At 39.3% G+C, this 23,908-nt stretch overlaps 1 protein-coding gene and 1 long non-coding RNA gene across 5 annotated transcripts in view; one reads left to right on the top strand and one right to left on the bottom strand.

Annotated features, from left to right (window-relative positions):
• The window catches only part of LOC123869230 (mitogen-activated protein kinase kinase kinase 4), a 39,113-nt gene that overhangs the window by 13,217 nt on the left and 1,988 nt on the right, over positions 1 to 23,908 (top strand). For 3 of the 4 annotated variants that reach the window (XM_045912053.1, XM_045912052.1, XM_045912051.1), the window contains exons 9-30: positions 126 to 259; positions 1,576 to 1,841; positions 2,565 to 2,766; positions 4,116 to 4,230; positions 4,727 to 4,839; positions 12,710 to 12,869; positions 13,311 to 13,478; positions 13,856 to 13,992; positions 14,753 to 14,860; positions 15,361 to 15,502; positions 15,897 to 16,064; positions 16,941 to 17,114; positions 17,566 to 17,724; positions 18,460 to 18,650; positions 19,383 to 19,464; positions 19,860 to 19,967; positions 20,328 to 20,433; positions 20,770 to 20,954; positions 21,416 to 21,583; positions 21,956 to 22,121; positions 22,737 to 22,859; positions 23,145 to 23,245. In XM_045912053.1, the coding sequence (XP_045768009.1) occupies positions 126 to 259; positions 1,576 to 1,841; positions 2,565 to 2,766; positions 4,116 to 4,230; positions 4,727 to 4,839; positions 12,710 to 12,869; positions 13,311 to 13,478; positions 13,856 to 13,992; positions 14,753 to 14,860; positions 15,361 to 15,502; positions 15,897 to 16,064; positions 16,941 to 17,114; positions 17,566 to 17,724; positions 18,460 to 18,650; positions 19,383 to 19,464; positions 19,860 to 19,967; positions 20,328 to 20,433; positions 20,770 to 20,954; positions 21,416 to 21,583; positions 21,956 to 22,121; positions 22,737 to 22,859; positions 23,145 to 23,245 (3,276 nt within the window). The remainder of the gene's footprint in view (positions 1 to 125; positions 260 to 1,575; positions 1,842 to 2,564; positions 2,767 to 4,115; positions 4,231 to 4,726; positions 4,840 to 12,709; positions 12,870 to 13,310; positions 13,479 to 13,855; positions 13,993 to 14,752; positions 14,861 to 15,360; positions 15,503 to 15,896; positions 16,065 to 16,940; positions 17,115 to 17,565; positions 17,725 to 18,459; positions 18,651 to 19,382; positions 19,465 to 19,859; positions 19,968 to 20,327; positions 20,434 to 20,769; positions 20,955 to 21,415; positions 21,584 to 21,955; positions 22,122 to 22,736; positions 22,860 to 23,144; positions 23,246 to 23,908) is intronic. The other variant, XM_045912054.1, reaches the window with a different exon arrangement.
• On the bottom strand, positions 11,805 to 23,867 carry LOC123869258. Its single transcript, XR_006796849.1, has 3 exons — positions 23,771 to 23,867; positions 17,075 to 17,078; positions 11,805 to 11,816 (listed from the first exon to the last, which is right to left on the bottom strand). It is a non-coding gene; the product is annotated as an uncharacterized LOC123869258 (long non-coding RNA).

Here is a 23,908-nt window from a genome sequence, read left to right as displayed (position 1 = left end):
CAACATGGTATTCAAACAGAACGATCAAAACACGCTTACTGTTATTGGAGTTACATGCTGATTTTTTGTCAACTCTTGATTGTGATCCGTTGTGCGAAACTTTAATCGTCCTGATATATTGGCAGGCGATGTGTCTGTGGTACAACACGGCGCTTCACATGCGGCTCAAGGTGCTGTCCGTGCGCCGCATGCTGCGCACCGTGCGGGAGAAGAGTCGACACGGCTTGGAGCACGGGGTCTCCACGGAACCCAGTAGCAGGTTAGTGAGTGTGTGACAGAACCTAGTTACATACGTGAGAGATATATTGGCAGGCGATGTGTCTGTGGTACAACACGGCGCTTCACATGCGGCTCAAGGTGCTGTCCGTGCGCCGCATGCTGCGCACCGTGCGGGAGAAGAGTCGACACGGCTTGGAGCACGGGGTCTCCACGGAACCCAGTAGCAGGTTAGTGAGTGTGTGACAGAACCTAGTTACATACGTGAGAGATATATTGGCAGGCGATGTGTCTGTGGTACAACACGGCGCTTCACATGCGGCTCAAGGTGCTGTCCGTGCGCCGCATGCTGCGCACCGTGCGGGAGAAGAGTCGACACGGCTTGGAGCACGGGGTCTCCACGGAACCCAGTAGCAGGTTAGTGAGTGTGTGACAGAACCTAGTTACATACGTGAGAGATATATTGGCAGGCGATGTGTCTGTGGTACAACACGGCGCTTCACATGCGGCTCAAGGTGCTGTCCGTGCGCCGCATGCTGCGCACCGTGCGGGAGAAGAGTCGACGCGGCTTGGAGCACGGGGTCTCCACGGAACCCAGTAGCAGGTTAGTGAGTGTGTGACAGAACCTAGTTACATACGTGAGAGATATATTGGCAGGCGATGTGTCTGTGGTACAACACGGCGCTTCACATGCGGCTCAAGGTGCTGTCCGTGCGCCGCATGCTGCGCACCGTGCGGGAGAAGAGTCGACGCGGCTTGGAGCACGGGGTCTCCACGGAACCCAGTAGCAGGTTAGTGAGTGTGTGACAGAACCTAGTTACATACGTGAGAGATATATTGGCAGGCGATGTGTCTGTGGTACAACACGGCGCTTCACATGCGGCTCAAGGTGCTGTCCGTGCGCCGCATGCTGCGCACCGTGCGGGAGAAGAGTCGACACGGCTTGGAGCACGGGGTCTCCACGGAACCCAGTAGCAGGTTAGTGAGTGTGTGACAGAACCTAGTCACATACGTGAGAGATATATTGGATCCGTCATACAATGCTATCAGAAAGGAAAAGATTTTATACAAAGTTTATTGAACCGTTGGAGCAAGTGATATTTTCGAATAGTTATCGAATAGATAGGTAAATATTTAAACACAAAGAATGTAGGTATTTCTCTTCTTTTGTTTTGGTAATAAGTTACCAGTACTTTTCAAATTAGCTTACCTTTTAATATATATAATATCTTTAAATCAAGATTGAATAGGCATTCGTAGGCAAGAGGCTGCATCATCACTTGCCAGCAGACGTCTGATTGCAGCTAAGCGCTAGTCTATAAATTAAAAAAATATTAATACTTTTGATTTTGTTGACAGAAAATCCTCAACCACCCAAAGACCATGTCAAGTACGTTTCAATGTGAGCAACAACACTAGCGATTCCAACAACAGTGACTCGAGCGGACAGTCTGACAGGAAATCTGATCACTCTGATGACCAGGGGAAGAACCCTGATGAACAGGGGAAGAACCCTGATGAACAGAGTAATGAGGTCATAGAAGTAGCAACTGATGATAAAGGCAAAGGAAGTGACGGAAAAAGAGGAGTTGATACTACTGACTGTAGTGGACAAGAGAAACTGGGTGAGTTTTAAAAACTTTTTGAAGTATAACTTTTTTTTAACCTTTAACTTTTTTTTTTTTACTTTAGAGTATGTCATATCAAAGTCGAAGTCAAATAATTTATTCAAAGTAGGTTCTATTGTACACTTTTTGATTGTCAGTTGTTGGGTTTATAAGATGATGTAGTGGTGATAATTGATTACGTAAACTTAAAACCAAAGCTACGAGGGTTTCAAACGCGCCCAGGTCTGAGAAGAGCTCACAAAAAACTCAGGCGGGTATTCTTTTTAACCGACTTCATTATTAACACTACTTCACACAATCTCTTCTTTTCTCTTATTTACGTTAATTCTGTTCGTATTTGAAATGGCTAAACAAAACAGAACAGCTATTTTAAGGCCGCCATCTGTTATGGAGGTGTTTTAAAGTACCAAGTTAGTGGTATCACAGTCCATCACTACCCATATTATGAATGCGGAAGTATGTTTGTTTGTTGGTTTGTCCTTCAATCACGCCGCAACGAAGCAACGGATCGGTGTAAGATCTGGAGAGTGCTGTAGGCTACTTGGATACCAGAAAATCAAATCGTTCATTCGGGTTTTTAAAACCTAAATCCACGCGGATGAAGTCAAGCGAATCATCTTGTAAAATATTCCTAAAAATATGATTACCTTAGGTGCTAGCTTGCAAAGGCGGCCTTATCTTTTCCCACTCCTTACCATAATATTTTTTTCTGCCCTACAGAACTCACTGGAGATATGACGCCTGAAATAGTCATATCAGAGACATATAGCACCAGCGATACTACTGCATCAAATGAAAGCGGCTACATATCCGCGGAGCAGTGGTGCAAAAAAGAACAGTCGTACGACGTATACGACATCGGTCCCCTGCGTGACGTTGCGCAGCTGAGGCTACTCGGACGAACGGAAGTGTCCGCTTATCGGTAAGTGTTCTGAACCATTGAAAATTGTACCTATAGCCTAGTAATTAGAGTTCATATTTGAATGATGAGGGTAAATGGCGTATAATACGCAAGAAGACAAGAAAATAGTAGTAGGCGCACTGCTTTCACTACGCGATTATTGGCGTCACTCAGAAAAGCAGGTATTATTTAAATATTTTTATCGAATTATTGGAATGTCCTCTCATTACCAACACAAAAAACACCAGGTTCAATGTGTAGAGGTTATCCGAGAGTTTTAATCTAAAAAAACTAATGCCAAAATAAATTATTTAATTAGAGCGTGATTGCTATCACAACATCTAATTATTCAGTTCACAATCCAAATACCGAAAATATGCGATATCGCTCCGAATCTCAGAAGGAGACTGAACTAAAACCTTCAAAACACCCGTATTTATGCAAGTTCAATCTTGTTGGCCTCCTAGCAACAGATTGTATGACATCGAATGAGCCAAATATCGATTTTATCAAACTACCTGCATTAGATAAATTAATAATTTTATATTATTGTTGACAATTCAAATCAACTTTTTTTAAAAATAACCTTACACGTTACTTGCCGAATCTTGTCGTTGAAAAATATACCTACGGAAGAGCATTTAAGGTTATATTTGAATGATAAGATGTGGTACGAATATATCATGTGAATGCGATATATCCGAGGAACATAGACAACAAGACAAGTGTCGTATGACGACATCGGTCACTTGTGTTACGCGGAGGCTACTCGGACGAACCGAAGTCTCCGCTAATCGGTAAGTGTTCTGAACCATTAAAAATTGTACCTATTGCCTAGTTATTAAAGTTCATATTTGAATGATGAGGGTAAATGGCGCATAGTACGCACGAAGACAAGAAAATAGTAGTAGGCGCGCTGCGTTCCCTACGCGTAACTCGCCGAATCTTGTCATTGAAAAATATACCTACAGAAGAGCATTTAAAGGTTATATTTGAATGACAAGCTGTGGTATGAATATATCATGTGATTGTGATATATCCGAGGAACATAGACAACAAGACAAGTGTCGTATGACGACATCGGTCCCTTGTGTGACATTACGCTGAGGCTACTCGGACGAACCGAAGTGTTTGCTTATTGGTAAGTGTTCTAAACCGTTGAAAATTGTACCTATTGCCTAGTTATTAGAGTTCATATTTGAATGATGAGGGTGACTTGTGTATAATATGCACGAAGACAAGAAAATAGTTGTAGACTTGTGCGGAATCTTGTCATTGAAAAATATTCCTACAGACCAGCAATTAAGAGATAATATCGAGGGAACATGACGGCAGAATCCCACTTCTGATAATTTCCGTTTTGTTCATAGTGACTACCACTACGAGATGTTGAAGACGCAGGGCGTGCGACGCTGTATGATGTTCATGAATAAGATGTGTAACAAACTACTTAACAAGGTCTACCTAACGCTGCTCGAACCCCAGGTGAGTCGTATTTTTATTTCTTTTAGGGTTCCTTAACTCAAAAAGAAAAAAGGAATCCTTACAGGATCTAGTTGTCTATCGTGTCTGACAAGAGACAAGCGACTCAAAACCTATAGGGTATTGACCTAGAATCATCCAAATTACGTAGGTAGGTCTTATAGCATAAGTAAAGGGGAAAATCTGAAAACCGTGAATTTGTGGTTGGACCATCAAAAAAAAAATAATTAAAATGTGTTTACCAAGAAATAATTAGTTTACTAACCACATAATATAGATGGCGCTGTCCGATATTAACTTGCAGTGTTGCACATAAAAGTGTTACATCTTGTACGATGGTACGGGACCCTTCGTGCGTGGGATCCGACTCGCACTTGACCGTTTTTTTTACCTTTTATCAATTTCGTTTGTCATTTCCCTTCATCCTTTTATTAATTTTGACTTTTTCCGTTTATTATTTTGTCTGCTATTTACCTTTTTATCATTTGTCTATTCTCAGCCGGAAGGTGCAGAAGAAGACGTGCAAGACGTTCTAGAAGACACCAAAGAAGCGGAACAGAAGACTGATACACATAATAATTATGTTATTAGGAATACTTATGAATTTCGCAGGTAATTTTTGAGTGAAACTTTTTTACAAAGGCTTTTTTAACTAAGTCTACTTGACTTGAGTAAGAGAAGGAAGTAGAATATAAGAGGTCAGTGGCGGTCTTAGGGGGTGGCGAACGGGGCAATCGCCCGGGGCCTCGCTCTTACAGGGGCCTCGCGCGACAACCCAAGCAAATTATAAAAAATATACATTTTTTACTAACTATATTATTTATTTAAAACTTTAGATTCTGATCTTTAATTACTTATTAAGATTAAAACATAACGGTAAATTAAAATAAAGTTAGTTAACTAATTCATCGCTCGGGGAATCCCCGTGTTTTATTTCGTTCGTCAGTTCCAGTCACCTTAGAATTATTTTGCTTGTAGTATGAGTTACAAAATTGTTACCTACTGGTAAGGTTTTAGGGGTTCAAACTCCCAGACAAAGAAAGCGTAAAATAGACTAGGTAGTTCTCGAATGCCTTCAGGCTCAAAATTTCGAATTCCTAAAATGTTGAATTTGCAAAATGTTGAATTTCGGAGTTGCTAATAAATGTTAGATCCCAAAATGTTGGATCTTAAAAGTAAGCTTTTAATTCGCATATGCTTAAACGTAATTCACAAAAAAAAAATTCAAAAGAAAAATAAAACCGACTTCAAAAACCACAAACATTAAAAAGTAAAAAATAACTTTTGTTTAGCTACACGTGTAATGTACCTAGGTATGAAGTCGAGCGAGCATATTAAAACAAAATTAGAAATACAAGAAGAAGCTCGCCCGACTTCATACCTAGGTACATTACACGTGTAGCTAAACAAAAGTAATTTTTTACTTTTTAGTGTTTGTGGTTTTTGAAGTCGGTTTTATTTTTCTTTTGAAAATTTTTTATTTCACAGTTTTTAGTGGCCCCCCTGTACTATAATATGCTATGCCCAGTTAAAACCCTAATGTTTACTAAGCTATTACACTGATCGCGAGCAATTTGCTCCTATCCATTGAGGAGTTCTGTTCTCCATCTCCGAAGATATTCATCAAATCTTCACCAAATTTATATGAGACCACCTGCACAGTATACCCTTTCAAACAAAAAAAAAATCCAAATTGGTCCAGGGGTCTTTGAGTAATCAGGGAACATACATAAAAACAAAAAAAAAAAAGATTCCGACGAATTGAGAACCTCCTCCTTTTTTGGAAGTCAGTTAAAAAAAACCGGGCAAGTGCGAGTCGGACGCGCGCACCGAGGGTACTCGGGTATTTTTTCTGACATTTTGCACGATAAATCAAATACTTCAACATTCACACAACACATTCACACAACAAATTCAACATTATAAGAATTCAACATTTGCATTTTTGGAATTCAACATTTTGGACTTGAAGGCTCGAATTTACCAATCTCTTATGTAAATATATCGAAAATTTAGCGCTCGCTTCGCTCGCGCTTTTATGTTGTATTAATTGAACCTCGAAACTTCGTTCCCATCGATTCGGGTTTTAAAAACGCCGTGGGAACTCTGATTTTTCGGGATAAAGCATCTGTGCGCAAGCTATCTCTGAATAATACCAAATTTTAGCTAAGAAAATGGGCCCTGAAAAGGACTTTGGCTAATATTAATATGGTTTTTTTCGTAAATATATCAAAAATTTCGCGCTCGCTTCGCTCGCGCTTGTATTGTATAAGTTGATACCCGAACTTAAACCACATGGATTTAAGTTTTTGAAAATCCCCCTGGGAACTCTTTGTTTTTCCGGGATAAAAAACCTTGAGAAAAGTAGAATGAGGTGCTTTGAAACATAAAATTTTGTTACGGCTGAGCTCGTTTATATTTCTCTTATTTATCTGTATTAAACAAAAAAATTGCGCTCGGCACCAGATCTTTCAATTTTACTGAATCCTATTTGACCGGCCCCGGCTTCGCACTGGGAGCCTATCTATTCCATAGACAAAATATGGGTATGAATGTGGTATACTTGTGTTATATTATGGAACAGGTAGGCTCCCCGTGCGAAGCCGGGGCGGGTCAAATAGTTATGACTAAGAGTCTACTTTCTACTAAGCTTATTATACTGATCGCGATCGTTTTGCTGATATCCGTTGAGGAGTTCCAGCCTCTGTTACCGAAACTGTTCATCAGATCTTCACCAAACTTACATGGTACCAAGTACCAACCTCACAGTACACCTTTGTAAAAATAGAAATGTGAAAATCGGTTTAAATTTGACGGAGTTATGGAGTAAAATCGATAAAAAGTTTGATCCCGTATCTCGAAGAATCCCTAATTTTTAGGGTTCCGTACCTCAAAAGGGAAAACGGAACCCTTATAGGAAAATGGTAATAATAAAATCTTGTTCCGCCCACAAACTCAATCTTTATTATATTAATAATTATAATTTAATGTTTACAAGAAGACATACTTTTTACGACAATCATGTGGAACGAAACATCGAATATCGAATATCGAATGACAGAAAAACATCCTACAAAAATAGAACATTATTTTTGTCTTAAGTTTTTCTTGATGTAATGAGATTACATATATTATGTTCCAATACGCGCCCTTAATCCATTACATCGCAACTGACATAGTATGCCCTTAACTTTTTACAGTGTAATATAAACACGCCCTTACATCGCGCCCTCAATCTATTACATTGTAATATAAACACGCCTTTACAATTTTCTGTCAATCAGATAAAAGAAATAAAACTGTCGAAAATATTTGATTACAAAATAAATTAAACTATAAACCAGTTCTACGGCAAGCTCATAATATTCCAATTACAATATTATGCCCTATGCCCCCTTAATCAAATATCTTCAGACATAACTTTGATAAAAAATGTTTCATTTTAGGACCATGTAAACATTTTGTTAAAATATCTGCCACCATTTTTTCAGTTGGCATATATTCAATTTTAACTAAATTATTTGCTATAGCCTCTCTTATATAATGATACTTAATATCAATATGCTTAGTTCTGTTGTGATTCATCTTATTGTTTGCTATTTTATGACAAGATTGAATGTCATTATACACCACAACTGGACTAATTAAACAATCATCATTTACTAAGAGAAACTCACCTAGCAAATTACGTAGGTATACCGCCTCCTTAGACGCTTGACATAGACCTACATACTCTGATTCTGTAGAAGACAACGAAACACATTGCTGTTTTCTACTTTCCCATGTTATTAAATTAAGACCTAGTTTAAAAATTAAACCAGTGAATGACTTCCTGTCATATGCACCGCCCCAGTCTGCATCTACATAACCACGTAAAATAACTTTATCAGATTTTACAAACTTTAAACATAGTTTAGACGTTCCTTTCAAGTAACGCAGTACTCTTTGGGCAGCTTTATAGTGTAATTCATTATGAGCAGAATTGAATTGCGACAAAACACTCAAAGCATGTGCAATATCAGGTCTTGTATTAACTGCTAAATAATTTAGACACCCTATCAAGTTTTGGTACGGCAAATGACTCGTATCTGATTCTGACGCCTGTTCTAACTTAAGCCCAACCTCCATCGGAGTTGATGCAGGCTTACAATCTGATAACCCAAATTCATCCAAAACATTCAGAATGTACTGTTCCTGATCGAGAAATATTGCACCATTTTCCCTTCTCAGTCGCATTCCTAAAACATGCCTAGCCGGACCTAAATCTTTTAATTTAAATCTATCGAGAAGACCTATTTTTAAATTATGTTTCTCCTCTTTACTATTTCCGAAAACAAATATATCATCTACATATATTACAACAATAATTCTCTTATTGTTACCCGAGCTTTTGTTATACATACATGGCTCTATTTTCGACTGTACAAAACCTAAATCTAACATTGTCCTATCTAATTCGTTAAACCACGCATTCGAAGCTTGCTTTAGGCCATACAAGGACCTTTGCAATTTACATACCATGGTTTCTTGACCTTTGACAACTGCACCTTTTGGCTGTAGCATGTAAATATCTTCCTTTAACTTACCATACAAAAACGCAGTATTTACATCCCATTGATCAATAAACCAATCGTATTCAGCAGCTAGTGAGAACAATAGCCGCAAAGTGGAGCTTCGAACTACAGGTGAATATGTTTCGTTATAATCTACACCACGTACCTGTGTAAAGCCTTTCGCTACTAGCCTAGCCTTATATTTTACAATATTTCCATCGCTATCTTTTTTAATCCTAAAAACCCACTTGCAATGAATCGGCTTTTTGTCCTTTGGTAATTGAACTAACTTCCATGTTTCGTTTTCCTTTAGTGACCGAATCTCTTCATCTATAGCTTTTTGCCATAAATCCCCATCTGGTCTCGCTAAAGCCTCCTCAATGGTTAAAGGATCGCCGTTAATATCTGCAATGGCATTACATATGCAATTATTTACATCTGGTTGCTTACGTGATCTAAGATTATAACGTGGTTCAACCCTTTCCACAACGTTTTTGGTCTCGTCTTGATTATTAACCATTTCTACATTGTTTTCAGTTTCATTGTTATTATCAACTGTCTCAACAATAGTTTCAACTTTATTCCTTATTTTGTTTACGTCCTTATTTTCAATCTCTTTAAGATTGTCATTTGGCACAGACTCTTTTTGTCCGTCATCCAGATGTATAGGAACAACTGTGTTCTTCGTTTCTATGTCATTAACACCAGGAAAAGTATTTTCTAAAAATTTAACATCTCTATATACATGAACGGTACTTGTCTTTGGATCCATCAACCGATAACCCTTAGTGTTATTAGGATATCCAACAAAAATCATTGGTACTGTTTTGCTATCCAATTTCAGTCTCTTTTGTTTCGGTTTCAATCCATATGCTAAACAGCCAAACACCTTAAGATGACTTAGATTAACTTTCTTCCCTGTCCATAATTCCTCCGGAACACCATCTTTTACGGCCTTAGTAGGGCTTCTATTTTTTAAATATACAACAGTATTTACAGCTTCTGCCCAATACTTCTTATTTAAATTAGCTTCACATAACAATGCTCTTGCTTTTTCTATAATCGATCTATTTGCCCTCTCAGCAACACCATTTTGTTCAGGTGTGTACGGGACCGTCGTCTGATGCTTAATACCTTCAGAGCTAAAAAATTTATTAAACAATCGATTACAGTACTCCGACCCATTGTCAGATCTTAAACATTTAATTGATTTGTTCATCTCTTTCTCTACTTCCGCCTTATACTCACGAAATTTCTCGAAAGTTTGACTTTTATTTTGCAGAAAATATACATGTGTTTTCCGAGTAAAGTCATCGATAAACAGTAACATGTATCTTGAACCACTAAACGATGGCTCTTCCATTGGACCGCAAATATCGCTATGCACTATTTCCAAGATATCCCGTGCTCTAGTACCTTTGTTCTTAAAAGGACTCCTACACGTCTTCCCTTCAATGCATGGTATACATGGTTCAATCAAATCATTTTGTTTAAAATCCATTCCATTCACAAGATTTTTCAAATTATCCATATATTTTTTACTCAAATGTGCTAACCTTCTATACCAAAGATTTGATAAAGTTTGACTTGACAATGTCACGTTCAATGACATGTTATGATTTTCTTTTAATTCGAAAAAGAAAATTCCACCAACATCCTGACATTTGACAATTTCTTTATCCTCTTTCGTTATGATACAACCTTTTTTGTTAAAATTCACAACGTAATCTTTTTCAGCTAGCTTGTTCACAGAAATTAAATTCATGGACAATTCAGGAACGTGCAAAACATTATCCAATACAAGTTCTGTATTTGCATTGATCTTCACATTAGCACTCCCTTTACCTTGGATCGACAATTCTTCCCCATTTGCCACTCTTATTTTCTTATCCGCCTGATTTTGATATTTGGATAAATTATGTACATCGTGGGTCATATGGTGCGAACATCCACTGTCAATATACCAACTCTTCGTTTTAACTGGCTTCTTGTCTACAGTATTCATGCAAATCGACGCAAAATTATTTACTGTTCTAATCTGCTTCTTTTCTTTGCATTCTGATGCTTTGTGACCTGGTTCATGACACCTAAAGCATTTAAAGACTTTCGACTTATTTACCTTCGAATAACTATTTGATTTCGATTTTTGGGAAATCATATTCGATTTATTTGCCATCAAAACATTCGACGATGTAATCCTACTTGACTCATCTCGTTGTCTATTCGCCTCTTGTATCAATTTGGTTTTAATTTGTTCAAGGCTCAGTTTTTGTCCACTGTTGTCTACAGCCATTATAAGGGGATTATATACTTCACTCAACCCGCTCAGCATAATAGACACTATCCAGTCATCATCAATTGGAGCATCGATGTCATGCAACTGATTACACAAAAACATTATTTCGGAGATGTACTTCTCCATAGACTCGAAGTTTTCAAGTTTACATTGCCAGAGTTTTCGTTGTAACGTAATTCGTCTTCCCCACCCCTTGTCTTCGTAAGCTGTGCATAAACAATCCCAGACCTCTTTTGCAGTCCTTGCTCTATACACATGCGTGAAGCAATCGGGTTCAAGTAAAAGGCAAAGCGTTGCTTTTACTTTTGTGTCCACTTCTACCAGGTTTTCTTTTTGTTTACTCGTTTGACCTTCATTTGCTACGATCCACCACCAGCCTTTCAATTCAAGATAGTTCTTTACCTTAAATTTCCAATTGGCAAAGTTTTCTGTGCCTTTCAACTTCTCGATGTGGCCGCACAAACCAGAATCAGACTGATGTCTTTCTTCCATCATCATACGAACAAAAAATTTGACCCGATACTACTGAACTTTTCACTTTAGATTGAGTTTCAGGGCTTCCAGTTTTGCATGCAAGGGAGCCATAACCAAATGGTAATAATAAAATCTTGTTCCGCCCACAAACTCAATCTTTATTATATTAATAATTATAATTTAATGTTTACAAGAAGACATACTTTTTACGACAATCATGTGGAACGAAACATCGAATATCGAATATCGAATGACAGAAAAACATCCTACAAAAATAGAACATTATTTTTGTCTTAAGTTTTTCTTGATGTAATGAGATTACATATATTATGTTCCAATATAGGATCACTTCGTTGTCTGTCTATCTGTCCGTCGTGTCTGTCAAGAAACCTTGCTATTTCCCTTTGACATTGAATCATGAAATTTGACAGGTGCTAGCACAAGTACAGGAATAAATCTGAAAACCGCGAATTTGTGGTCACATCATTTAAAAAAAATTAAAATATGTTTTAATTTTCAAAGTAAGATTTACGAAATGAGTTCGCGTGATCGTGATGCCGGTAGAAAAATTGAGTCAGGTAGTTCAAAAAGGAAACGAGCTATCAAAAGAAAGCAGGTATAAGGAAATCTACGTGGATCTTTACCCTTTGGTCTTATCATTCGTTAGATTATTGTGCTTTAATTAAAGATTTTAGTCTTAGGAAAAGCCGCTTATATCAATTTTAAAATTTATTATCTCTGTATTTGTTAATTTCTTCTCTTGAAATCTTTCAATGTAAAATATTTTAAAACTCTATTTATTTGTATAACTTTAGCATTTCTCTTTAAACATGAAAAATACCTAAACTAAACAACCAGACCTACTTTCGCATCACATACTTTTCACTAAGGACAAACTAGGGCCTCGCAAGACCTGCTGCCCGGAGCCTCGCAATGGGTAAGACCGCCTCTGTAAGAGGTGGTATCATACTGCAACTGCTTCTAAATATGGGTATCACTTCCCATATTATAAATGCGAAAGTGATCTTGAGAAGAGTGAAGAGTGAAAGATCTGAAAAATACTTGCATTTTATTTTAGCCAGTTAAATGCGTGTTATTTTAACCAGTTAGTGATTAAAACTAACTTTAATAAAAGGAGTTTTTCAATTTAATGTCTCAGATATGGTTGCTGGTGTGAAGAGACGTTGTCGATGCAGCTCCCTTCGTATCGATCGCACTTCCTGCTGCTGACCAGCATTTGTATGGAAGCTGTGCACGACTACCTCTCTCTGAGGATGGAGGGCCGACCCGAACATCCCTCCTGCCTCACTATCAAACAGGTACTGTTATTTCTCTTCATATTAATGCCGATTTGGTTGAAGTAAATGTAGACCAAATGTGTCCATTTTTGTCACTAAGGCTGCATTCGTACGCGATAGGTCTGCCTTTTTGCTATAGACCTAAAGGCATTAATCGTTTCGCTGTGAAGGATGCGTCTGTGTGCTAAAGGCATGGAATGGTTGATCACAGTCCATGCACGTACACACGCACGCATGCACGTGTACATGTATTTCTGCGGGCGTCAGTGCATGCGTACGTACGGGTAGGCATTCGTGCTCGTGTGCATGTGTGAGAGCAGGCGTGTGTGCGTTCATGTGTACGTTAGTGGTGCGTGTGCAGATGTGCGTACGTGAGGGTGTGGATATGTGCGTGTGTGTCGGTGTACGTCCGTACGTACTTGATCTTACAACCGAATGTATAATGTAATAATTTATTTACAGTTAATACACGAGCTAAAAGAGGGGTTGGATATAGCGGCAGAGATGCGCGCTTCGTTCGCACGCAATGTAGAGGCCGCATTACGAGGGTCACGCGCCTTGCCACAGACCCGTAGAGATTTACTCGATATACTCTATACTTTTGACGCTACCGTTGAAACTGCATTGCAAGTAAGTCTAAATCAGCGCTGTATGCTCTTGTGTATCAAGACATATAGCATAATGCTAACCCGCCTGTTTATTCCGGCGCTTCTTCTGCTTGAGACATGTTGGTTTTAATGCTCAAGGCCGGCAAGCGCCTTGATAACCTATAAATACATAAAATGAGATGAGATGTGTGGCACAGTTTAAGAAATAATCGTTTTCCCTTTCTTTTTTTCCAAATAGAAATATACGTGGTGAATCGAAGACTTTTCTTTTTTGCAATACCGAAAGTATACTTTATACTTCCATTAAAAAGTTAACCTTAATAGTTTGCAATTTTAAAAGCTTATGAAAATCTTGTGGCTGGTTAGAACCTATTTGACACTATTGGGTTTTCTTTCCAGCAATATCTATCTTACCTCCGGACGATGTCGGAGACTGAGGCGCAAAGTCGCGCGGCGTTGGCAGCCGAGTGGGCATTCACCGCGCGATTGGCCGCGAGAGCGCCGCAAGCAGCCGTACTAGCACCGCCCGCTTTTGCGTAAGTCTTCAGATAGATACATAGAAAACGTTATTCCACACAAAACATGAAACAATCAAGACAAAACAAAGAAACTAAGAACTTAAAACAATTGTATGCAAAGGTGGCCTTATTGCTCAGAGTAATCTTCACCAGGCAACCTTTGCATATCTTTCGGAAGATATTAAAACGCATAGATAGATAGGAAAACGCAATTCCCTAGGAATAACCTTTCAGACAAAGATAATTTCCTAGACCTGTGAGGACTAAGAAATTTTCAAATTCTTCATAAAAGCTGAAAGTTTTTAGGTTCTGCTCACATCATCATCAACTGATAGACGTCAACTGCTTGACATAGGTCTCTTGTAGGGTCTTCCATATGCCACATGTCTTGTGCCGCCTGGATCCTGCAGCTCCTAGATTTTTTTTGACTTTCAAGTTTTGATTATCGGGTAGACCCATAGCTTTTTAATTTGACACTTCACACCGCGCCAACTGACTTCTTTGTATCAATCGACATTCCATCTACACGCACGAAACGTTTTGCGTCTTCATTCCTCATACGCATGGCTAAGGTTTGGAATACTCTTCCGCGATCAGTGTTTCCTACCAATTACAATCCGGGTATCTTTAAAACAAGAGTGAATAGGCACCTTCTAGGTAAACGCGACCCATCTTAGACCACATCATCACTTTCCATCAGGTGTGATTGTGGTCAAGCGCTTACCTATAGTGAATAAAAAAAAAAATTGGATAAAAATTAGATTGTATTTTTCCGCAGTGATATGGCCTGCAATCAACTTAACAGAGTGTTGAAGAGATTCGAGGACAAGTTCAAACAAGTCATGGAGCTAGAGAAAAGCGAGCACTCGGATCCGGACGATCAGAGGTTAAACAATTAACATTCTTTCTTTAATAAAAAAAAAAACAGATAGTTTTTAAACAAATGCTGCCAAGATAGTAAATTTCAACATCTCTATAGTACGCGACAGGGGGTAACAGGCGGAGGGACGCCTTGCACACCCGCACAGCGCTCGCGATATCACGCTCCGGGTTAGTGCATGGGCTGTGCGGGGCGTCTCCACCCTGATTGCCATCTCGATCTGTCGCGTGCTACTACTGTTGGTGAAAAAAAAGTTTTAAACTAAAACCTGACTACTCCACTTAAATATAACACAACACAACGGTTCGTACTTACATATATATGATATTTTCGGAATCATCACATTGACACCTTTCATTTGATACTAAAATCGATAGATTTATCTCACTTGAAACCATTGATTTTTTTAACTAACCAATGGATTTATCTGTAACTAGCGATCTGCCCCGGCTTTGGGCTCATCGTATACAAGTCCAACTCATGCTTGGCCGGTTTGTTGTCTGCAGATATTTGGTGTACACGATATGCCGCGAGGCACAGTGCGTGTACGCGAGCGAGCGCGAGGCAGCTCTGCAAGCGGCGCAGTGGGCGCGCGCGCTTGCCTCGCGCCTCGGACAGAGGCACAGAGTTCATTGTGGAAGGATATTTGTGAGTATAACCATTGGATCCGAGACATGTCGCTAACTATGGGCCTCATAAGAAAGCTCAAGGTCCTTCAGCGGGCGATGGATGCTAACAGTTTCTCTACGTGATCAAATCTGAAATGAGGAGTAACGGGACCCTATGACTAAGACTCCTTGACTTTTATATATATCTTCTTTTCTTGTGGAGTGCCTCAAGGAACTCTGTTTGGGCCCACTATTCTTTCTTATCTATAAGAAAGAAAAGTGGCCCAACACACACTTCCTTGAGGCACTCCACAAGTAACCATTTGAGCTTTTGAAAAGTATTATGTTTCTGTTTGTGTTTTTCACCAATTCTATCTATCTGTGTACGCTCTTTCCGTGTAACTTAATACTAACTTTCAACATTGTCTCTACAGAATAGTCTAATAGCGATTCGGGACTGCCTGGTGCGCCACACGGCGTATATCTTAGAACGAAGCCAGCAGGAACACTTGTCATCTCACGAACTACCAAAGGACATTCGCGACAGCATGATAGCTCGAGTCAGAGAGCTTTTGTTGCAAGTCTACAAATTAGGGTTCGAGGTAAGACACTAAACGTTTAATACTTGAGTTAATATTAAGTTTTAGGCTGATATCTATAGAGCGCACTTTGAATTTTCTCAGACTTAAGACACTGTTAAAACGAGACAGCGTTATACCGCTGTCATAAATCTGTCTCGTTTTAACTGAAACTTAAGTCTAAGCAAAGTCAAAGTGCGCTCTATAGATTTCAACCTTAGTGTTAATATTTACGAGACATTTCACCGCGGTTAATAGCCTCATCTGGTAACAGAAGAGCTGGCTCATTTTTTGCGCAAAGGATCAGCCTGGCTGTCCAATGCGGAAATGCAGCCAGTATTCTTGGCATCATTCAACGTGGGCATGATTTGTACGGCAATGAGATAAGGCCAGCTCTAAGTTTTTTTTGTAATATTTTCAGTTTTTGTTACAATGGAACATTTTAGATTAAAGAGAAACCACCAATTATTGAGAAAATGGATTCTCGAATTGGTGGAGGAAGGTTTTGATAAAAAATATTGCTGATAAAAATAATGCTACAATTTTGTACAAGAAAGAAAGGAAAACGTCAATTAGGCCACAGATCACATGTCATACCTAAGAGTATATTATACACTCTTCGAATTTATTTTCTTGTTTGGATTTTATTTTCCTTTAACTACCTAAAGGCATAAATTTTTCGAGTATTTCGTTTTAAAAGAAGGTCTGACTGTATGCTTTCTGCCCCAGAAACGTATGGGGCGATACTTATCTATCTATTTATATTTATTATTATTCAACATTAATAACCGTCAGCGTAGCTACAATATAATCACGTGTATACTTTTGCATGTGCGTAAACGTCACAGCCACCGCACGCATGCGTACTAACCGCACGCCCGCACGCACGTATGTTCGCAGCTGCACACAGAGCTGTACAAATTCGCGCAGGCGCCGCTCACGCTGCGCGAGAGGGAAGTGCGACGCATGCGCCCCTCTTCCCTCCAGCCCTCCCGCCCTCACACCCCTCAACTGAGGAGAAAGAGGCCCGAGACCATGCTCGTACCCGAGACCTCCTCCACTGCCAACCCGATGGTAGGACGATATTCGGCCAAATGCTTTATCTTGGCTCAAATGTTTGGCTGGTGCTTTGTTGGGACAAATGTTTGCTTTGTATTGTGGTGTTGGTGTTTTGTTTCGTATGTCCTCAATTTGGGAGAAAATGTGTTTTTTTCTGAATTAGGCTTTGTATGTCGTCTACTTTGGAGGAAATAGTTTCGCTTAGAATTCTCCATGTTGTGTGTCGCAATCGTTTCGTTTTGAAAATGCCACATAAATAAAATTGATGTAAGAAAAAAAGATTGATAGCAGAGTTCGTAAAATTACATTTTATCACTTTGGTCTGTTGAAATGGTCAATGGGTGCAACATTTTCGTTATAAAATATCTTGTTAAATATAAGTTTATATCTTTTGAAAGGTTTTAAACTTTGTTTAGCAAGACACCTGGTACTCTTGAAATTCGCAAAATATAGCCCGTTGTTACAGATTCACAAGGAACTGCACAGATTTGTCAACGATTCTCCGCAATGTAGGGCGTTTTCTTCGCGAAATGTGGGCGGTTCGCCGAGGAAGATGCGCCTGTTAAGATCTGAGAGTATTGGAGAAGAAGGAGAAGCTAGTGTGATGGATACGTTTGTTAGTCCGGTAAAGATTTTTTATTATTTGCAAGTTGTTTGCTACAGATTCCGCTAAAGAATGATAGCAGATAAAAAATAAAAATTTAAAAATGCATTTTAACATTGATATTCGTAGTTTGATAAGGTTTCGCGGAAAGAGACAGCATCTAAAAGACAAAAAATAAATTGCCTTAATTTGCTCTTGATTTAGAAATGCGTCTTAACTGACCGAAAAGTTGATTTTAAGGGCCGAAACTCAAAACTACAATTTAATAAGTTGACGTATCAATTAAAAACCCCCGACACAAAAATCTCTATAAGAAAACTAGAAAAGAGCTGATAACTTTCAAACGGCTGAACCGATTTTCTTGGATTATAGCTAAGAACACTCTCGATCGAGCCACCTTTCAAACAAAAAAAAAAAAAACTAAATTAAAATCGGTTCATTCGTTTAGGAGCTGCGATGCCACAGACAGATATACGTGTCAAACTTATAACACCCCTCATTTTGGGTTGGGGGTTAAAAACTGTCGAACTTGCGTAATGCAGTTTTTGTGTTTGGAATTTAGATCATAATACCAAACGACTTTTTTGCGATGTCATAAAAGCCAAATTTTGTGGCGCAGCCATTTAGTTGGTAACTTCAGAACTTACCATTCCTTTCAAAGACTTTTCTTGATTTAAGAGATTCAATCCAAAAACTCTTATTAGGGATTCTGTCAACTGATACATTGATATAAATAACTGATAATATTTTCTACAGTCCCTGAGTGACATCGAAGCGCTTCTCTCGGGGTCTAAATCAGCCCAAGCGAAGCGAGCAGAAATGGATGAGTCTACGCAGCAAGAAGCGGAATGGGCCAAAAGAGTAGCGCGAGCGGTTATCGAGTTCGCGCGGTGCTGGATGAGCTTCGTTGTCGAGCGTTGCGACCGAGGTCGAGGCTTGAGGCCTAGGTAAGACATAAATGAAGTGAATCTTTTTGACAGATTTGACGGAAAATGAGAAAAATGTCACTGGTAGCACTAACTTCTCCGAGAAATACGAAATAGCGATTTCTCATTTTAATAGACTGCTGAACTGGACCGGCAGGGCGATTCAGAACACTTGAATGAATAAACAAGTGTTAAATTAAGAATTTATAACACCCCCGACAAGTGAAGGTAACTAGAAAAGAGCTGATAACTTTTAAACGGCTGAACTGATTTTCTTGGATTATACCTAAGAACACTCTCGATCAACCCACCTTTCAAACAAAAGAAACTAAATTAAAAACGGTTCATTAGTTTAGGAGCTACGATGCCACAGACAGATACACAGATACACACGTCAAACTTAACACCCCTCTTTTTGGGTCGGGGGTTAAAAATACATCTTATCAAACGATAACTTACCGAATCGAGTGTTCTGAATCGCCCGGCAGATTGGACAATAAGACAAGGCAAGAACACTTTTGCTAAACGTTACTTTTACTGAAACATGTGTTAAAGCTTCACTTCTACCAGACATCCCCAGCGTCTTATTTAAAAGAAAATTGCAATATCCTTTAGTCTTGATTAATTTCGCTTTTCTAAATTACCCTTAAACTCTATTTAAGTCGGTAAAGTAAGAGACACTACTACAGAGCGCACTGGAAATATGTGAAATCGTAGGCGCACGAGTTACAATAAAGATTTTTTCTATACCAGATGGGCAAGCCAAGGATTAGAGTTTTTAATGTTGGCCTGTGATCCGTGCAACACCAAACATCTGAGCGATGAAGAGTTTGAGGTAAGTTTCATATTGTTTAATTAAAAAAAAAATAGTGAGCAAACGAGCAGGCAGATCACCTGATGTTAAGTGATACATAATACATAAGTTTAATCGATTTTGATGAAAATTTGGCGTAGAGTTAGCTTACTACCCGGGTTACGAACATAGGCTACTTTTTATCCCGTTCCCACATTCTTAACTGATTTATATAGAATTTGGTGGTACAGAGGTAGCTTACGTCCCGTAAATTGGCATAGGCAACTTTTTATCCCAGCAAATCAAAGAGTTCCCACGGGATTTAAAAAAATCTAAATCTAGGCGGATGAAGTCGCGGGCATCATAATACATACATTATAGTACACACATATTTATTTTATTTATTTATTGATGATAATTCAAACAATCTAATTCAGGATCTGAAGCAGCTAATGGACGGGTGTATATCGCACGTGATCGGTTCCCGCACTCCTACTCCCACCACGATAACGCCCACCGCGCCGCATCGGAGGCCCAGGATACATGTACGTTTTACTATTTAAGTTTGTCGGAGGACTTCGTCTGTGTTCGTGTTAGCTGGTGGGCGTGCTCTGCCTTTTTGAAGTATTTTTTTTTTTTTTTGTTAAAACTGACTGGAAAGCGCTCTAAGGGGGTGCCGTGCGTATGTCGGCGAGCGCCGGCACAGACGGGGTCCATACTTGTATAGTTTGACTAACTCGTTACAAATAACTACAAACATGACATTGGCTAATCTTTGTAAAGCCAGACGAAAGAGAAAAAAAAAAGAAGTTTGTCGGACTCGCACACGCAGAATTCCGTACCATCGCAGAATAAATAACACTGCAGTATAATATTAAATTCTTCTATTATTTTTATCTATACAGAGTCCGCACAGCACTAGCAGCACGAACAGCAAAGAAAGCGGCTACCCTCCAACTCCACCGAGTGAACATGACGGACCTCTCAGCTTACATAGACTTGAAGATACGCGTGAGTATATAATGTACTATCGACATTTTTAAACGTACAGATATCGGCGGTAGAACACTCAGTAAACAAACGCACGCACACTCGCACACACCCACACACGCACGCACACACGCACGCACGCACGCACGCACGCACGCACGCACGCACGCACGCACGCACGCACGCACGCACGCACGCACGCACACACACACACACACACACACACACACACACACACACACGCAAACAAATATACACACACACACAAACAAATATACACATAACACGTTCTCACAGGGAAACGGAGAATTCAAAAAGCTTAATTAAAAAAAAAATGATTTAATTCTACCTCCACAGAACACAGCAAACGTGTGATAGAAGCAATACAAAGACTGGACGAGGCCAGAGACGAAAAGCTGCAGCAGGCGAAATCAGTAGGGAAAGTTCTAGAGTCCACAGTGAAGAGTTATGAGCCAAAGCTCAGGCAGTTGACCTTCAAATGGCAACGAGGTCTGAAGATCGGCGCCGGGACTTTTGGAAAGGTCAGTATGATTTTTAAATACGTTTATTTTGTTACTAGATGGTGCTCACCCGTGAACTCTTATATCCCGAAACAAATTTTTCAGTTTTTTTTTTTTTAAATAGCTGGATTTTTAAACTTTAGTAGCTAGGTCTACATGGAATGAAGTCGCTAGCATTATCCAATAATTAAATATAGTAAACTTTTTAACTATATTTATTATTTATATTATGTAACCTGGATGATGCCCGAGTGGATTTAGGTTCTGATAATCCCGCGGGAACCATTTCATTTTCCGGGATGAAAAGTAGCCTATGTCCTTCCCCGGGATGCAAGCTGTTTGTACCGTTCGTTAAAATCGGTTGAACGGATGAGCCCCGAAAAGCTAGCAGACAGACAGACAGAAAAACTTTCCCATCTATAGTATTAAAAAACATGGATCTGTTTTTTTTATTCTTCTGATTGAATGATCGTTATTTCTAGGTCTACACAGTAGTGAACACGGAGAGTGGACAATTGCTCGCAATGAAGGAGCTAAATATCGGCGCAGGAGATCGAAGAGCGTTGCAGAGGGCGGCCAATGAGCTGCGCGTGTTGGAAGGGGTCTTACATCCGCATTTGGTCCGGTATTACGGCTGTGAATTGCATAGGGTGAGTATAAAAATAATTTTAAATAAATAAATGTATTTAAAAAAAAATGAAATTACGAGCTATTTAGGTGGGTTTGTCCTTTAAGGTGAACGCACACTTATCCGAGCCGAACGAGCCGAACTAAACGAATTTTAGAATCCTGTATACGAAATGCACACTTCCCCGCGTCCAATCGCCCGAATCGGAAGTAGATTTCATATAGAGAATTCTAAAATTCGTTTCGTTCGACTCTTTCGACGCGTTCGGCTTGGATAAGTGTGTGTTCACCTTTACTCGTAATGAAGTTAACAAAAAGAATGACAAAGAATAAAAATACAGGATGTACTTAATAACTTTTAATGATTTGTTTAAGCTCTTTTGTTCTCTAAACAGGAAGAAATGCTGCTATTCATGGAGTTATGTGTGGAAGGCTCGCTAGAAGCGCTAGTGGCGACCTCTGGCGCTCTGACGGAACACACCACCAGAAGATACACGAAGCAACTGCTCAGTGCAGTGTCCGAACTGCACTCCCGATCCATCGCGCATAGAGATATTAAAAGTAAGTCATTTTTTCTACTGAACTATTGCAAGATGAAAATGTCCATGAATAAAATGATAATACAATTTATATTTCGGTTAATAACCAGTTGTCTCCACAAAATTATATAAATACTAGGTGAGATGACTTCATCAACTGAGTTTAAGTTTGTGAAGAATCGCGTGGGAACTGTTTGTTTTTCTAGTAGCCTACACCCGCCTAGCTATCTAAGTAATTTTTTTTTAAAGAATATTAGCCAGGTTAAATGACTAATGTTCCCCTTTCCTCTCCAACTAAGCTTCAGGCTTGTGCTAGGAGTAGGTACGACAATAGTGCAACGGGCGGGGTTTGAACCGTCGACCTTTCGGTTTTCAGTCCACTCCTTTACCGGTTGAGCTATTGAGGCTCTGAAATTTACGTAATCTCATTTAAATAATTGTATTTATTGACTTGAGCGACTTGAGACTTGGGCGCGTTTGGAACTCTCGTAGCTTTATGTTTTAAGTTTACGTACCTAATTAATTATCCCCACTATTATCATCTTTCAAATCTAACAAATCGGACAAACAAAAGGTGTACAATAGTACCTATTTTGAATAAATGATTTTGATTTGATTGTGTCCCGTGTGTTTGTAGGTGGCAACATTTTCCTAACCAACGAAGGTCACTGTCTGAAGCTTGGTGACTTTGGCTGTGCAGTCAAAATTCGTGCTAACACCACAGCGCCGGGTGAACTGCAAGGCTACGTTGGTACACAGGGTAAGAACAACATGCTTTCCCAATATTTAATACTAGCTGACGCCCGCGACTTCGCCCGCGTGGATTTAGGTTTTCGAAATCCCGTAGGAACTCTGATTTTCCGGGATAAAAAGTTGTCTGTGCTAATCCAGGATATTATCTATCTCTATTCCGAATTTCGGCCAAATCCATCCAGTGGTTTTTGCGTGAAGGAGTAACAAACACACAAACTTTCGCCTTTATAATTAGTGTGATCTCAAATGAACCTAAAGAAGTTTAACCTAAAAAACTTTTACCCTGTTGCAGCGTACATGGCGCCGGAAGTGTTCATGAAGTCTTCAGGCCACGGCAGAGCTGCGGATATCTGGTCGCTGGGCTGCGTCACCACCGAGATGGCTTCAGGGAAGGTGAGATCACTGCCCAATTGTCAAACAAGAGATTCCCCATATCCCCATATCATATTATCAAGAGATATCCCAGAGATCAATACCAACTATTCTACGTGATTTTATCGTATAGCGTCCCGGTCTGGGGCTTTGTAGGGTGCATTGTCGGTCATTATTTGATTTTCGGAGTCGTTAAGGACGTGCTCGGGGCGTTGTCGGGGGGGGGGGGGGGGGGGGGGGAAGGGAGATTTAAATATGAATGACCTTGTACAAATTTTGCATGCCTGATTATGTAAGGTGAAACATTTCTACAATGTATTTAATAACACCTAACTGTAAACAAAAAATGTTTCTGCAAATAAAAATCTTGTATCTTGTATGTTACATCATAGACCGCTAATTCCAGCTGCTGGAATTGCAATTAGGATGAGAGGATTAGTTTCTTAGGAATTACTAAATAGAGGGTCCTCCAAAATTTTTAGAATCCACGTCCGCTGTTAGTTTTTTGCTAACCATTTTAAATTATCGATTTATCTAAAAAAGTACGCCAAATTATGTCAAATACTTATGATGTCACATCTGTGTATTTCATACAAGCTCCCTTACTAAGCGAACGTTTTGACGTTTGATAAAAAGTCACAGATTCGACTAATAGTCATCATCCCTATTGTAGTTATAAACGTT

The sequence above is a fragment of the Maniola jurtina genome, chromosome 10, assembly GCF_905333055.1.
Source record: "Maniola jurtina chromosome 10, ilManJurt1.1, whole genome shotgun sequence".
In the NCBI taxonomy this organism is placed as follows: domain Eukaryota; kingdom Metazoa; phylum Arthropoda; class Insecta; order Lepidoptera; family Nymphalidae; genus Maniola; species Maniola jurtina.
Note: the sequence above shows the minus strand (reverse complement) of the source record. Positions and strands in the feature narration are given on the sequence as shown.